We start from the raw sequence: 16,665 nt of genomic DNA on the forward strand, positions 1-16,665 counted from the left end.
CTGGAAGAGAAATGAAACTGATGCAGTGTGCAGCTAATGGTTGTAGCACTGCTGGGGGTGCTACAACTACAATGTATAATGGTAGGTGAGAGGGGAGGCGACAAATTGTGGTGTCACACACGGTGCCAAGGTCTGCCACTGTGTAAGTCAGTGTTATTGGGATATGCCTGGTGGCATCCACATCTTGAGGATTGTCAATCAGTTCAGCAAGTGTTCCAAATAAAAGGTCATGTGTTGTGGCGTTTGCATACATGTACCCCAGATATTTCTGCAACTAACCAAAGAAGAATGCTGATAAACCAGGTTTTCTTCCTTTTTTTCTGGATGTAATTTGTAGCTTCATGTTAATTATTATAACCACAATGAAACAAAGAAGATTCACACTTACATTCATTCAGATTAATGGATTTAATCATGGTTAATTATGTGTTGTTACATGCCTGTCATTCCTTAATCTGCCCTTTTTATTTAGCACCAAAGGTAGTCATGAATGACAAATGTCTCACATTCTTCTTTCATTTGCAGTCTGCATTTTATTGTTTTTGACACTGAGGTGGCTCATGACATACTCAAAGTGTGGGATGGTCCTGTTGAAAGCAGTATTCTACTGAAAGAGTGGAGTGGCTCAGCTCTTCCTGAAGATATTTATAGTACCTTCAACTCCCTGACTTTGCAATTTGACAGTGACTTCTTCATCAGCAAATCAGGATTTTCTATCCAGTTTTCAAGTAGGTGGATTTGTTTAGTCCTTGAGTAAAATCAGGTTTTGGCCTTTCATGTTTTTGTTGCTAATAGTGTGGTCTGGTACGCCATCTTGAAAACGAGTTTCAGTCTGGTAAGAACCCAAAATATATTGACTGTATGCTGAATTAGCTGACATCTGCTAAAAATACAAACAAACAGTTCCCCCAAATATTCTACTTTATGCTTCTTGACAAATGGCATATTTCAATTTTGTATTCATATGACAAAATTTTAACATACGTTGTAATATACAGTGGTACCCCGCAAGACGAACGCCTCGCGAGACGAAAAACTCGCAAAACGAAAGGTTTTTTCGTTTTCGAGTTGCCTCGCAAGACGAATTTCCCTATGGGCTTGCTTCGCAAAACGAAGCTTGCCCCGGGGACAGCGGGTCTTCTCTTTTGAAGCAAGGGGCGGCCGGGAGATCGCTTCTCCCTGCAGCCGCTTGCTTCAAAAGAGGTCCGGGGGCAGCGGGAGCTCTTCCCGCTGCCCCCGGACCTCTTTTGAAGCAAGGGGTGGTGGGGAGAAGCGATCTCCCCGTGCTCCGAAGCCGGGCGGGGGGGTGGGAACACCTGCCCCAGCCACCCCGCTTCGGAACGCTGCTCCGAAGCGGGGTGGGGGGGCGGGAGCACCTGCCCCAGCCGCCGGGCTTCGTAGCGCTGCTGCGAAGCCAGGCGGGGGGGTGGGAACACCTTCTGAAGGCGGGCGGGGGGCGAAAGTCTTTGTCCCCCCTGCCTGCCTTCCCAGGGGCTTTTAAATCGCCCCGGACAGCGGAGAAGTCCTCCGCTGTCCGGGACGATTTTAAAATGCCGCCCGCCAGCATTTTAAGATCGCCCGGACAGCGGAGAAGTCCTCCACTGTCCCGGGGTTTTTTAAAATGCTGGGGGTGGGAAGAAAAGCCCTTGTCCCCCCCCCCCAGCCTTCAGAAGAGGTCTGGGGACAGACTGTCCCCGGACCTGGTCTGAAGGCGGTTTCCCTAGGAACGCATTAATTGATTTTCAATGCATTCCTATGGGAAACCGTGCATCGCAAGACGAAAAACTCGCAAGACCAAGAGACTTGCGGAACGAATTAATTTCGTCTTGCGAGGCACCACTGTACAGGGGTGTCTCGGATCAGATTCTGCCTGAAAAACTTTGCTGTGCAAATTGCTGCATTTCACATCTGTCAGATGCTGTGTGGTGGTTGCTCGTGAGTAACCAGGCAGGACTCTGACCTGTCTTTTACAGGTTTTATTGTGCAAACTATTTACAGTGCAGATACACAAAGTTCATGTCTGTCTGAGTCACTTGCAGAATCCGGGAGTGGCCCCTTCCGGCTTCTCCCCCAACATAAGAACTTAGACACCCCAAATCTCCGCCTCCCCTCCTTGTGTTTCACCCCTCTGCGCAAGCTGGACGACGGAATTGGCGTGTGTGCCTCTTGGCCAGCCGGGTTACGTGAGGCGCTTGGGCTCTCAGCAGCATTTCCGAGCCCTCTCCTTGCTTGGCTGGCCCCTTCCCGCTCTTCTCCACTGGAGGTGTGGCTTTTCCCCTCGCTGGAAGAGGAACTGCTCCTCAGAAGCGTAGGAGGCTCCCTGTATCCCAAGGGCATCCCTGCCTCCCTCCCCTGTTCCGATGGCAGTCCCTTGACAACATCGAATAAGGCATTTACTTCAATCATAAACATTTCATTCTTGAAGGGAAGCAAGCTGTGCAGAGTAAGAAGCCATTGCTTCCATTCCGTTGTTCCCCAATACACTGAACCATTTCACTGATGACCGCAGCAGCCTAGGAGTTGTTTCTGGCAGCGCTCATCCCATGCTACTGTGGCAACATGTGAAAGGCTGGGAATGTGGGTGGGATCTCTCTCTCATTTTTTACCTAGTTGAGAAAGGGAGGGGAAAGGACTCACACAGCTGATCCTGTGCACATGGTTTTGGCCTTTCAAACATTTCCAGAGCGACACAAAATAAAACCCTTAGAAAGTGGCTCTTGAGCTGCTACAGTAATTCATCTTCATCAGTAGCAGTGCCGGATTTACGTATAAGCTAAACAAGCTACAGCTTAGGGCCCCACTCTCTTTGGGCCCCCCAAAAAAATTAAAGGGAAAAAAACCATGGATGTACATTTCCAAAATATAAGATAAAAAACAAATAAAATAAAATCTACATACAGCAACAATGTTTTGTGTGGTATAGGCTCCTATGAGTAATGGGCCTCGCCTGCTAGCCTGCTCCCTAAAATATCACTGGTTTGCTCAGTTTTGTATATAGGGTGACTACATTCTGCCTGTGCAAATGGCTTTAGATACCTATTAGGTCCATAAATTACCATATAGCATATATTCAACACAAAAAACAGCGACAATTTGTTCTTGACGAAGGACAGCTGGACATATAAAGGGCCCCATTACCTTCAGTAGCTTAGGGCCTTGTCAAACCTAAATCCGGCCCTGATCAGTAGCACCAGAATCTCTTCATGACACTGCGATCCATGAATTGTCTGGCATTGGCATTGCTGCACATACTGGCCTCATATTCAGCCAAAATAGACTTGCTAATTCAAAACAATGCCAGTTTTGTCCAGTATAGGGAAAGAAAAATGTTTGGGTTGGGTCAACAATTGCTAGGGGAAATGCAACTTGGACCTTCTTATGCCCCCAGTTTTGCTGTTTGCATTGTTCCTGTGCCTAGCAACTGTGCATTTTAGCAAAGGATCTATTGGCAAAGGATTCTTGAGTGATCTACTGGTGGTGGTAGTGTGTGTGTGTGTGTGTGTGTGTGTGTGTGTGTGTGTGTAGGCATGTCCAATCAGAGAACTTGATTGCATTTTGAACTGCAGAGTTATCAGAGCTCTGACAAGCCTTTCATGGGATTCCTTAGTATAGAGTCTTGAAGTAAAAATAGTCACTTTTATGAGAGATAATGCTTATTTATATGTTACCATAGTTGCATAATTGAGGACTGGATGTCATTGACTCCGACCACATGGTTTGGTCATCTGTACCAAAGCAGTGTGGAAAAAAGTCACGACATTTTTCTTCCCATACAGTTACAGTAAGACAAAATGGCTCTTAATGTTGCTCTTATGAATAATCTTCATGGCTTACAGCTTGGTTGCAGATGTTTACCATTTTTCAAAGATTAATTTTTATGTGCATAAATTTATGCTACAGATTCCTATACATAAGTTTCCAACACACACACCCCTGCTTTAATAAGTATGCTGATGTAGATGATTAATTGGATGAATGCAAATGTATTTTGCTCACAAAATGTTTGGACCCCATCAAGAGTCCATTGTCTCACCAGCTCAGCACAGCATGTAAAACACCACGAGGACATGAACTGACTGGTGTGATTATGTTAATTGTAATCAGCCTAACACTTTTCATTAAAACTTAATTACCATTTAATCATGCATAAAAGGATAGAAAATGGAGTTCAGTGTGCATCCCTGACCTTTACTTTGCAGGGTTAAATATATTTAAACTAGTTATTAGAAACTGGGGTTCCTAACTAAACATCTCCCATCAAGTCAGAGAAGTACTGGTATGTGTAAGAAGGTAGAGAATGAAATGCCTGTTAACTGAATAACCAATTCTCTTTAGCCACAGTAGACCTCTGACCTTAAGAGTATCCAAGATCAGATTAATTAATTAGCAGACTTAGAGTTTGCTGGCCTTTTCATCCCTGTTTATTTATTATATTATTTGCTGCCCTTCATTGCCACTCATGTTGGGGCAGATGACAGCAATAAATAATACAATAAGATGTCAGATACAGTTAAAACTGTCAAAATAATCAAGCATAATACAACAAAATGCAAAACAAAACACTTACCCTACTTCCCGACATTTCTAACAAAGTAGATTATTTGTTGATGATGGCATTTATGACAATCAGCAAAAGAAAAGAAAAGAAATATTAGCATCAGACTGCTAAAAATGTTTTCCAGTCATTTATACTCTCTACAATTATACCATATAGCACCTTAATTGTACCAAGGCCTTTGATACTCATAGATGCAAACAGTTAACCATAATGGTTTAGGAAACAGCAAGTGAATGTATGATTCCTTCTCTGTTTTCATTTACCTTCCTCCTGAGTTGAAACATCAGATCTTGAGTAATTGTGGAGTGGGAGGAACATACTCAGAAATCATAATTGTTTATTACAGTTCAGTAAAAGTAATAAATTAGGTTCAGTTTGCCTTTAATGTGAACTGACCTAATTCACACTTTCCCAAACATTACGTGAACTGAACACCCCTTAAAATTTGAGCTTCTCTGAATTTTACAGTGCAATTCTCTAACCAAATAACATGTACGAAACAACATAAAAATGCATTACATTAGGTCAAACTGCTTGCAAAAATGTGTACTTTAGGATAAATGCAGACTGAAATGCTGGCAAATTTTCATGAGTATTTTTTTAAAAAGTGCTTTCAAACTGATGCAGAAGTGCAGAGAAATTAACTTAAGATTGGAAAATTGGGAACCTGAGAGGAAATAAATTGTCAGATATGTCTACCCCTAGTTATTTCTTTTTGTGAAGCAGACTTTATTGATTAATAATTGGTACAATACAATTGTTCTTGAAGTTCACACATCTAGAGAATTACAATAGATCTGCAGTTATATTGTTGAAGCACACATTTTACATAGGAGGGGCAAAGCAGGTGATTTCTGCTCATGCAGTGGGATTTCCCCTTCCTCTCTCTCCCCTTTAGCCCCTCAACAATCTCTCAAGCTCTCTCTGGAAAAAGATTTTGAGGGCATGGGGAAAGGCTTCAAGAGGAGGGGGAGGAGAGGAGTGGAAGCCTGTTCTGTTCATGTACTCCACCATTAGATATAACCCAGAGCTTGCTGATGGGAAAGATGCCAGGCCATAGGAACAGCCTCTCTCCCCTGTATTCTGAGGAGTCTAGTTTAGGAAATTAATGCTTGACCATAATTTTCTTAGCCATTGTGAGAGTTGCACCATGTTATTGAAATGAATGAACTACTGCCTACTTCAGTAGTGGCGGAAGGAGCGGGAAGCTGGCTGGAAAGGAAAATTATATTAAATTTTTTTTAAAAATAACCTCAATCAATCATTTTATTCGCATGCTGCCTTTACAAAGTTAAAACCATGCTCAAGGCAGCTCACAACATATAAAAAATATACATAACTGCAAACATAACAGAAGTAAGGTAAGGTAAAGGGACCCCTGACCATTAGGTCCTGTCGTGGCCGACTCTGGGGTTGCGGCCCTCATCTCGCTTTATTGGCCGAGGGAGCTGGCGTACAGCTTCTGGGTCATGTGGCCAGCATGACTAAGCCGCTTCTGGCGAACCAGAGCAGCACACGGAAACACCGTTTACCTTCCCGTTGGAGCGGTACCTATTTATCTACTTGCTCTTTGACGTGCTTTTGAACTGCTAAGTTGGCAGGAGCAGGGACCGAGCAACGGGAGCTCACCCCGTCGCGGGGATTCGAACTGCCGACCTTCTGATCAGCAAGTCCTAGGCTCTGTGGTTTAACCCACAGCATCACCCGCGTCGTATAACAGAAGTAGTCACAGACAATAAACAAACCATCAAAAGTACACAACCAAATTGATCAAATTTCCACATTTATAATAGGGTACAAAATAAAAATTTAGAAAAATAACAGCAACAACCTAATCCCTGTAACAAAACACTATCGGCCCATGATTCTGTTCAGCAGCCTCAGCTTTTGTAGCTGGAATCGGTCAGGGACCTGCTATCCCCGGCCAGGTGGGAAAAGACCTGCAAGGCAGGGAGGGATTCACAGCAATGATGGTCTAATACTTAAAAAGAAATGAAGCCAAACTTCTCCATTTCTTTTGGTACATCTTAAAGTTGACTCATATACTATTTTTCTTTATGCTGTAGCATAAAGGTTTTGCCCTCCCCTCTCCTTACTCAGATGCATAAGTTTCTTCTTCAAAGTGTTACTTTTAAATAAATTGTTCTGTCACTGCATGGATTTCTCCACCTTCTTCTCACCCTGCACACCCGCTAAATCTGTCTTGGAGTTTCCCCAATCTTCTGCAGCAGATTTAGGGAGTAGGCAGAGTGTGCCTGGAAAGAAGAGAGGTGTCAAAAACAAACAAAAACACACACACACCCTGTTGAGCAAGCAGAAATCCTTGCATTGTTAGGTCTCATTAATGGAATACTTCCATAAGACCTTACATCTGCCTATCAGTTATTGTGATTTCCTCCCGTACTTTCATTTTTGTGAGGGTAGAACTGAGACAGAGTGAAGCAGAATGGAGCAACAGTATTCAATATGCAGGTTTCTACATTCCCATACTTAACCACATAAACCATTATGGGTGCTATTTGTAAGAGAGATCTGATATGGAAATATTATAAAACATCCCCTGTACAGGTAAAAGAAAACAGAAGGAAGCATGAAAAATCAGAGAGATGCAAAACTTATCTGAAGTATCAATGGGAAACTTGGTCTAAAATGACCTGTTTTCTTGATGATTTAAATCTGCTTTATTTCAGTTAACCCTCCCTGTTGTTGAAGTGGTTAGCTGTTGGCTTAGATGGATTGCCTTTGTTGGCTGAGCACTAAATGCTTGATACGCCTAAACCATTCTAGAAAGAATCAGAACCAAGCTGGAGCAGTCCCATGAATTGTGTTAGGTCCGTGGAGTTGGCAGCAGTTAATGAGCTGTACTATTGAAGGCTGCAGGCAAGTCTTAACACAATCAGTCGTGTGAAACTGCTCCTAACAGCCTTGGTGGGTGGTTAGTCAACCAGGACTACTGTCAATGCAACTGCCAGGCCAGAAGATTGATGATGTCCTTGTGCGCTGTGCCTAGAGCTGGAGACCAACCACTCAGTCAGTAATCACCCACTACCAGGATCCCTCCAGCCACCGGGGAAGTATCATTGGCACGGTAGGATAACTGTTCATCCCCAACCCACCCCAAGAATCCTCAGAACAATGTTTTTCTGCCCTCGTCCTTCATTCTCCCTGACAGCAAGGAGTTATTATGTTGGAAGTGAGGGGTATCTAGATCTCAATCATCAACCTCCCTATTCCTATTAGCTTTTCCAAGTCTGCCATCTTGACCTAATAGGGGGAAATACTTGTTCCCAGAGAACCTGGAGCTTATTGCACATCAGAAATGCCCACGATATCTGTTCAACAGGTAGATAGCTGTACATGTGAAACGCAGGGGAGTCTCCACATCCCTACTGGAATTCTACCTGCACCATTGTTTTCGATTGATTGAGTTTACTTATATACAGTATGCTGCTTTTCCACAATGAGCTGGGCCCAAAGCAGCTTACAGCAAACATTCAAAACATCGAAATACAGGGCGCTGGAAATGCAAATATACAAAATGCAGAACATGTCAGTAAATGCTGTAGTTTAATTTACTTAACTGGGGGTTTGAGGTTTTCTTTAGATAATGGAAACGAGGGGCGGAGTGGTATGCCCTGACCTCCTTGTCCTGCTGCTGAACTTGCACATCTGCTTAACTCACCTTGTCCGCTGGTTTTCTCTGTAGCTCCCCACACTAGGTTGCTCTTAATTTATATGCCTGGCTAGTTCCTTCCAGTCTAGATAATCAGTACTCTCCAGGAATGGCTGCAACTGCTGTGCCATGACTTTCTCCAGTACTGTACCTAAAAAGGGTAGGGACTACTGACCAGGAGTTGTTGTGTGTCCATGAATCCAGGGTGGGCTTCTAGAGGAAGGATAGCAGGTGATTCCCACTCCTGTAGAGACACAATAACTACATTATGAACCCACCCAGTCTGCTCTGATTTTTGTTCTTTATGTTTTTTTTTTGTTTTCAGTTGTATCTGTGTCTGATAAAAATAAACACAACAAATAAATATTTTCTACCTTAGATCAAGAGGCCAATGGCTTACTTACTGTATCTTTGGTTAGCACCTTTATGCCAAAATACTGTTATGGATTTGTAGATTCCCTGCTTTCTCCAGGTTTCTGGGTGCCCTGCCTCCCCCTAGATTCCTGGGTGTTGGGTTTTAAATCAGTGTTTAGAGAAGGAAGGTAACAGACATTGAAATTAACAGTGTAAAAATACAGACAAGACCAGGTCATTTAGAGCAATTGATACTACAGATGCTGTCCTTCCCCTGGCCCTGAGTAGTGGGCAGGGGCAAAATAGTAGGGAGGGGGAGGTTGCCAGGGTTACAGGGGGTGTGATGTCACCACAGGAATTTTGCAGGAGCTTTTTGGAAAGAGTATGAAGGAAGTGGGGGCAGGATTGCATGTGGAAGACCAGGGACATGGCTGGTTATGACTCTGGAATCAATCTTGCTGAAGCTATGGGAGAAGCAGCAGCAGACACTCATAGTGTGTAAGATTCTGCACTTCTTCCATAATGGCTTGGGTGTGCACATGTGTAAATAAAACTATATATCTTAAAGACACTACGGTCTCCACTATGTCCCATTCCAAACACGAACCCTGGTTAAGTGCCAAGACCCCTGGAATCCTGCATCGCTCGGCAGAGATTGGGATGGCCCATAACCACACATCACTTAACAGCCATCAGAAGAGAAGTGCTACACCTGCTCAAGAGTCTGTAATGGCCCAGATCTTATAATGGCAACATTATCACCAGGCACTATAATGTGAAGCTTGATAAGAAGAGTAGGCAGAAGTGTGCAGCCCACCTGGGGGAATGGGGCTTCAGATGATAATGATCATATCAGCTAACCAACTGGTCAGAAAGAGAGCCATGTTCCTACTTAAAGACATTCATTAAGGGACATGGAAGCTGAGCGAAAAGGGTAAACAAAGCAAATTAACAAATTCTTTTGATTGGATTAGCAATTTGGGAGCCAGCCACTGCTGTCGCTGAGTATGTCGCTGCCTCTCCTCGCTCCTCTAGGATGATCTTAAGCATCACTGGCTGCACATTGAGCACATTTGTCAGTTTCAAGAGCCACAGGACATAGTCTGGCAAAAAGACTGTTTCAGCAGCAGCATCTGTCTCTGCGTCTGCCTTGTTGGATTCCCGCTGACTGCCTGACGAGATGTAGGGACGTGGATCATGACTGTGGCAGGCTATGCTGTGTGCTCTTGCCAGGCCGCTGTGAGATATTTTCAAAATGATTTTTTTCTGTGAATGGCATTTGTTTTGCATGAAAGTAATATTAGTATTCCCTCTTGAGTAGCCTCATTTGTATTAGCATTTCAGTTGTGGCAGGATGGAAGGGAAATCCTCCCTTTCCAAGGTCTCTGTGAACTAAAGTACAAATTACATGTAATCTGTTGCTCACTATGGTTTCAGACATGGGGTTTCCCCAAGCGTACCAGAGATGCCCCGGATTTGACCTGGGCTTTTTTGTATGCAAAGGAGGTGCTCTGCCACTTTTGTTGTGTTAACACCTGAAAGTTTAGCGTTAACTCTCACTCTGATGACTGAACACTGCAACTGCCCTAATAGATAATAGATTCAGGTAGGTAGTCATGTTGGTCTGACGCAGTCGAAATAAATAAAAAAAATGTCCAGTAGCACCTTAGAGACCAACTAAGTTTGTTCTGGGTATAAGCTTTCGTGTGCATTCAGATACCGTATATGCCATCACTATATGATAATGGCAATCATAGAGGAATATGTTGGTGAGTTTGTAATGAACTGTGAAATGCCTACAGTAGGTACTTAATACCATACAATCTGAACAGGGAAGTAAGAAAGCACTCATTACATATAAGGATATTCTTATGAGTTAGTGGGGGAAGAGGAACCCTCCCCCCCAAGATCTGTGGGTGCCAATTTCCCCCTCTAGATTCTTGAGTGCTGGGGTTTAATCATAGCTGACAGTCTGAGCTTATTTTCCGCTAGACAAAAGGGCATAGGGAAGTGATGGCCCTGCCATTAAGCCATATACAAGATAATTTTATTTATTTATTTATTTACGGCTATTAGCCCATAAACATATACAAGATAAAAGACCCTACAAATAACTGAGGAGAGTTTACCAGGGCAATGTGGGCATGATGTGGTACAGAGGTGTTTTTTTGGCGGGGGGGGGGGCAATGTGTTATGAGAACAAGAATGAGGAATTCAGGAGAACTCCATGTGGTGCTGGCAGGAGGAGTCTGCACCAACAGACCAAGACCAAGACAAAGTATGAGTATCAGAACCATCTTGTTGTGAATTTATTTTTGCACAATCAATGCCAATGACAGTGACTTGCTGTGGGAAGAAGACTTAGTGATGCTATCTCTCTGACTTATGTGGTGAATTCAAATAGATGAGCAGGGCCGCATGATGGGAATTCAGTGAAGGAATGCCTCTCCCTATGGTGACATAATGTTTGCAGCAGTTCTAAGCCCTGCTGGGGAAATAAAGGATTGTCTGTTCTCATTCGGCAATTGAACTCCAAACCACTTACATTTCCATTATTTGGATTGCTGGGAATATGATATTAAAGAGTCCCTGTTCTAGTCTTCCTGCTACCTTTTTATTCATAGCCCAGTTCTACTCTGCAGTTAGCATCACTATTTTAGCCAGCTGGGGAAATTTTGACCCATTTCCCCAGGCATCTGACAGGGATGGTCACCATCTTGCAAAGAGGTACAGTGACTGAGCCTTGAGAGAAGCAGTAGTTAGGGATGCCACCATCCTCATTTTTCAGTTCAGCCCAAGAGTAATAATTCTTGGTATTTGAAAGGGAGAGGGGATCTGCTCTCAGCTGACATGTTCATTTGAATCACTCATTTCTGGTGACTAGTTACATGATAGTTTCTGAAGCTTGTGGTAGAGAACTTTTCTTTAACTATCCTTGAATATTGTTGCTACATTATTTCTTTTATTAGTATTAATAATAATAACATGTATTAACAACTTTCTGTCTGATTTGAAAATAGTCAGTTTAGAAAGGAGGGGGGGGGGAATAAACATATCTAGCAGGTAAAATACTCAGCTGTGATTTGGATACAGGTTTCGCTTTCTACAGACACCAAAGCTCATTTTATCCTCAGAAGGCTTTTGATATACAAGAGAAATATCACTGTGACTTTGTGACTTTTGTTGGCTCCCGATTCTCTCTTCAGACTTCCACCCACCCACCCCCAGACCTTCCACATTGACCAGGAAGATCTGAAGAGAGCTTGTAAGCATGTTTGGGTAACTGTACTTATAACCATTCTTATTATTGGGAAATTTGGATGCAAGTATTAAAATCAGATTTTGACTTAAATTGAAGTCATGGTATGCAATATTCCCAGCAAAATGATTTAATTTCCATGTGATTAATAAATGAATGAATGAATTCTGAAATGTCATTTGGTTTTATTTTTTACTTTGGGTATGTTTTCTTCTTTAATACATTCATAAAACCAAAAAGACATTAGGTGTATTATTCTGTTTGTTCTATTCCAAAAATGGTGGTGAATTTTAGATGACTGACAGCTGAAGTATTAAAGGCAATAAGAATGATTTTGGTAGGTTAGTTGTACAGAAAATGTAAACCCTAATGTTATTTTCTAACCTGCCATCATTACCCTTCCCGGAGGAAATTGGAAGGAAATTGGAACATGATCCATCACAGTGGGCAATTTCCTACAGAAGCAGTCATATACACAACTTTCCTGACATAACACACAAATAACAAAGAAATGTTTCTGTTACAAAACATGTAGTGCAATGCAAGGCTTTGAAATATTCATAATATGTATCTGAAACTTTGGTTTTCTTATTTTTATTTGCAGCGTCAGTGGCATCAACCTGTAACGATCCTGGAACTCCTCAGAACGGCAGCAGATATGGAGACAGCAGAGAACCTGGGGATGCCATCACCTTCCAGTGCGACCCAGGGTATCAGCTCCAAGGGCAGGATAAAATTACTTGTGTGCAGCTGAATAATCGGTTCTTTTGGCAACCTGATGCACCTACATGTATAGGTATTGAGATGGAATGTTAGGTTCTCTTTAAGGTTTTAATCTAAGATACCACTGCATTCTGATATTCAAACTGGGTCATTCAGGGTGGTGTAACACTTAATGCAGCAGACGTGGTTGTGGTGGCTTAGACTGAAAATAGATTACTTTTTGTGTCCTTAAACACTTGGGCCCATTTGTTAATCTTCTGTGGCCTAGATCGAGATAAACTTTCACCACTGTTTGTAATGTAATTGTTCCCGTGCGCTATAACATTAGTGCATGTGCCATGTGGTACTGCCCAAACAGATGACTAGCTGGAAAAAAAACCAGTAATGTTCTGCCTTTGCATGGTATTCCAAATCATCTACCCCTTCTATGCATCCTGAATAGGATGAGTTCAACCTTGGACCATTTTCTGTGAGAAACATACTTGAAGGAGGAGTTTCACAGTTTTGCTGGGTAGTTTGAAAAAGCAGGAGTTTTGTCATGGCGAACTGTTGGAAATTCACTTATGACCCCTAGGAGCAGCAATTTGGTTTGCCTTAATCACAGAAGTGAGTTGTCAGGTGGGGTAGAGTCACTGTACCTGCTTACTGGGAAAGGGAGGAACCTGGCATCAGGGAGGTCAACGCGGTGCAAAAGCACTAGCGGAGCCAATCCAGCAGTCCTGCTGGTTTGTTTACACCATGCTGACCTCTCTGTTCCTTTGCCCCTCCAAGCAGCAGCCTCCCCCCATTGCCACTGAAATGCTAACATAGCAGCCCCCTTCTACATAATCTTGAGTGCGAACTAAATTTTCCGTTGTGGAAATGAAGAGGAAAGGCCAGACTTGCTTGTGTATCAGAAAGAAGTAATACTTAGAGCCAAATAGATGTGAAGTCAGTGGTGTGAATGTAATTAACACTCACAATACTGTTACTTAAATAGCAGCCAAAGGAAAGCCACAGGACTGTGGGCCTGGCGACAGAATATATTCTTTCTCTTTCTGTCATTACTCTCTGAAGCTGCTATTTGCATTTCAAGGGGGAAAGCCATTGGAGCCAATGGAAGCAATGTCATCTCTAGTTCGACCTTTAGACAAGGGATGTAAAGCCGACTGATTAGCCTATTTGGTTTTCCTTTGTTTGTTGTTTGTTTTTGATGCAAATAGTTCATTTAGGAGAGTCATTATGGCGAAGTACCATAAGTGTATTTTACTAAGAAGGATGACCTTGAGGATTATGTAGTTTAAAATGTTCATTATACTAAACATAGCAGTACTTCAAGCCTCAGAGCTTCTATAAAGGCAGAATAAAATAGAGCATTTAAAATACTCACAAAGTATTACTCTTGTATACTAGGGTAGCTGAGATTTAATAGCTCTTCTTTTTAGCATTCTGACTGTTGTCAAACAGACATTCATGTTTGTTTAATTTTTTTTCTTCACTTTTTTGCTGCGTTCACATTTTATAACTTCTCTGAGAGCAGCTCTGTATTTTACCTCAGGCTGAGTCATCAGAAGATGTGGAAAAATTTTGAGTCTTCACTAGAGTAATAACTTACAAAAGAGCTATTTTGTTAGCGTGATCTATTTTTAAACAAAATAGCCGCCTGGACTGATTACTATTGTTACTACAATGAGAATTATAGGTGTTCAGTACCACTGTTAACAAGACCCCTAATTTTAAGTGCATGATTGCAGATTTAGTTGCCTACCTGCCAGCACAGAATTGTTTTTTTTTTTCCTGTTAGTGTCTGCCTGGATACTAGGATTGGGAGACATCTTTTTTTAATCAAGTAAAGTGATTTTATTGGCTTTCTTTTGTCTAAAGAAAGATAGACGAGAATATAGACAAATCCTCAGCTTTGAATGTTTCTTTATGCAGAAGCTCTGCACTGCTGAAGGAATTTGTTAGAGGAATAGCCAGACACATTATTAATACCTTCTCAATAGGCCTTCCTTCCATAGGATAGTGTGACTATGGTTTGGGGTTGTTTTGCACTTACCCAAAATATAACGTTTTCGTTCCTGGAACCCAAATTATGGAATTCACTTCCCAGAGAAGAATTCCTGGTTAGAACAGGATGTAATTTTAAATAAATCTCGAATAAAGGTAAAGGTAAAGGTACCCCTGCCCGTACGGGCCAGTCTTGACAGACTCTAGGGTTGTGCGCTCATCTCACTCTATAGGCCGGGAGCCAGCGCTGTCCACAGACACTTCCGGGTCACGTGGCCAGCATGACGAAGCTACTCTGGCGAGCCAGAGCCGCACACGGAAATGCCGTTTACCTTTCCGCTAGTAAGCGGTCCCTATTTATCTACTTGCACCCGGGGGTGCTTTCGAACTGCTAGGTTGGCAGGCGCTGGGACCGAGCAACAGGAGCGCACCCCGCCGCAGGGATTCGAACCGCCGACCATGCAATCGGCAAGTCCTAGGTGCTGAGGTTTTTCCCACAGCGCCACTCGTACTTGTCACACTTCAAAGGAAAGGCCTTAACAATTTGTCATACTTTGACCTATTTAATAAGCAAAATCTCTCCTTTCATACGTCTTTGCTACCCCAACCCCTGCTCCTGATACGTGACATATTTTACAGATGTTCCTTTTCTCTTCCATCAGGTTTTAGGAACCTGGATGTGAAATGACTATGTTGCTGCTTCTGTCTTACCTTATCTTTCTCCTATTATTTTGCAGCTGATTTATTAATGCTTTGTTGTTATTTGCTTTGTTGTGTTTCATTTCTACAGTATTAGAATGGCAGATTTTGGCAGCAGTCCTGCACACAGTTCCTCTGTAGCTGTGGAGAGAGAAAGGCAGTGTTTGCAATCCTCCCCAGTGTTGAGGATGCTGCCTTTTCCTCTTTATCTCTAAATAGCAGACATAGCTCATTATCTCCTAATTTTAGCAGGGTGGTGGTCAGCGCTAGGATTGGGAAATGAAGCCCTCTGGCTGACCTTTAGGTAGTGATCTCTACTGAACAAGCAGAGGGCTTTATCTCTCAATTGAAGTCCTGAGAACCACAGTACTGAGAACGGGGGGGGGGGGATAAAGCTGTGGGGGCTGGCAGGCCACTTCCTGTGGCTCGGTGGGCCATAGCCAGCCTATGGTTTGTGGGTTGGCTACCCCTCTTGTATCAGAATAAGGTGGTAGCTGCTTCATACATGCAGAGAGCATTTAACTTCTTTAAAAACACACACACAAAAAAAACTTCTAACAGTGTGTACCTTGCAAAACCTAGTCCAATAGTGGACTAGGCTAGAATCTTTGTCCCTGTTATGCTGTTTCGACTTGCACATGGTGTACATATCTGGGGGAAGGGAAGGGTAATATTGGATAGTGATATACTGTATGCACATAGTACATGCATGCGTACGTAAACACGTTGCAAACACACACATTCCTATATGTGCTTAGTTCTTCTTGCTCTTGGATTATTGAATAGCAATTAGCTAAAAAGTAAGATGCTAGAAAGGAATAATTAAATGTATAAGGTCTCAACTTACTTTGACAATTGCCAGTGCTTAGTGTGACCATTGTGATCAATTTTGCTTTCCTCTCCTCTGTGTTCTGTGACAGCTGCATGTGGTGGAAACCTCACAGGCCCGGCAGGTGTTATTTTATCACCAAACTACCCGCAGCCGTATCCTCCTGGGAAGGAGTGTGACTGGAGAATAAAAGTAAACCCTGATTTTGTCATTGCCTTGATATTCAAAAGGTACCATTTCTAGAGCCATGCTTTTTTTTATTTTTTACAGCATGTATTTATTTAAATGTCACATTCAAAAAATCACATCATTTATCACTTCATAGCATTTCTAATTACTTTCCCCCCCAAGCAATGCCTTACAGCCTTCATTTAGAACGTTCTGTGTTGTGCTACAGGAAGATTTAGAAGCGAATAAGAACTTAAGAGAAGCGCTGTGGGGGGGCATCTAGTTTTGCTTTCAACAGTGAGCAAATGCCTGCCAGAAGGGCGTCAAAGCTCCTGAGTCTAGATGACCCTCAGGGTCCCTTCCAACTCTTCGATTCTATGAGTCCCAATGCTAAAATTACAGGGGTGCTGGAG

General features: G+C 42.7%; 1 protein-coding gene across 1 annotated transcript in view; it reads left to right on the forward strand.

The window, feature by feature from the left end:
* The window catches only part of CSMD1 (CUB and Sushi multiple domains 1), a 998,673-nt gene that overhangs the window by 818,098 nt on the left and 163,910 nt on the right, over positions 1 to 16,665 (forward strand). Inside the window, exons 26-28 of the mRNA XM_081189289.1 lie at positions 526 to 728; positions 12,449 to 12,640; positions 16,176 to 16,314. Of these exons, the coding sequence (XP_081045415.1) occupies positions 526 to 728; positions 12,449 to 12,640; positions 16,176 to 16,314 (534 nt within the window). The remainder of the gene's footprint in view (positions 1 to 525; positions 729 to 12,448; positions 12,641 to 16,175; positions 16,315 to 16,665) is intronic.

This window comes from Podarcis bocagei, assembly GCF_964188305.1.
Source record: "Podarcis bocagei genome assembly, chromosome: 3".
Lineage (NCBI taxonomy): Eukaryota > Metazoa > Chordata > Lepidosauria > Squamata > Lacertidae > Podarcis > Podarcis bocagei.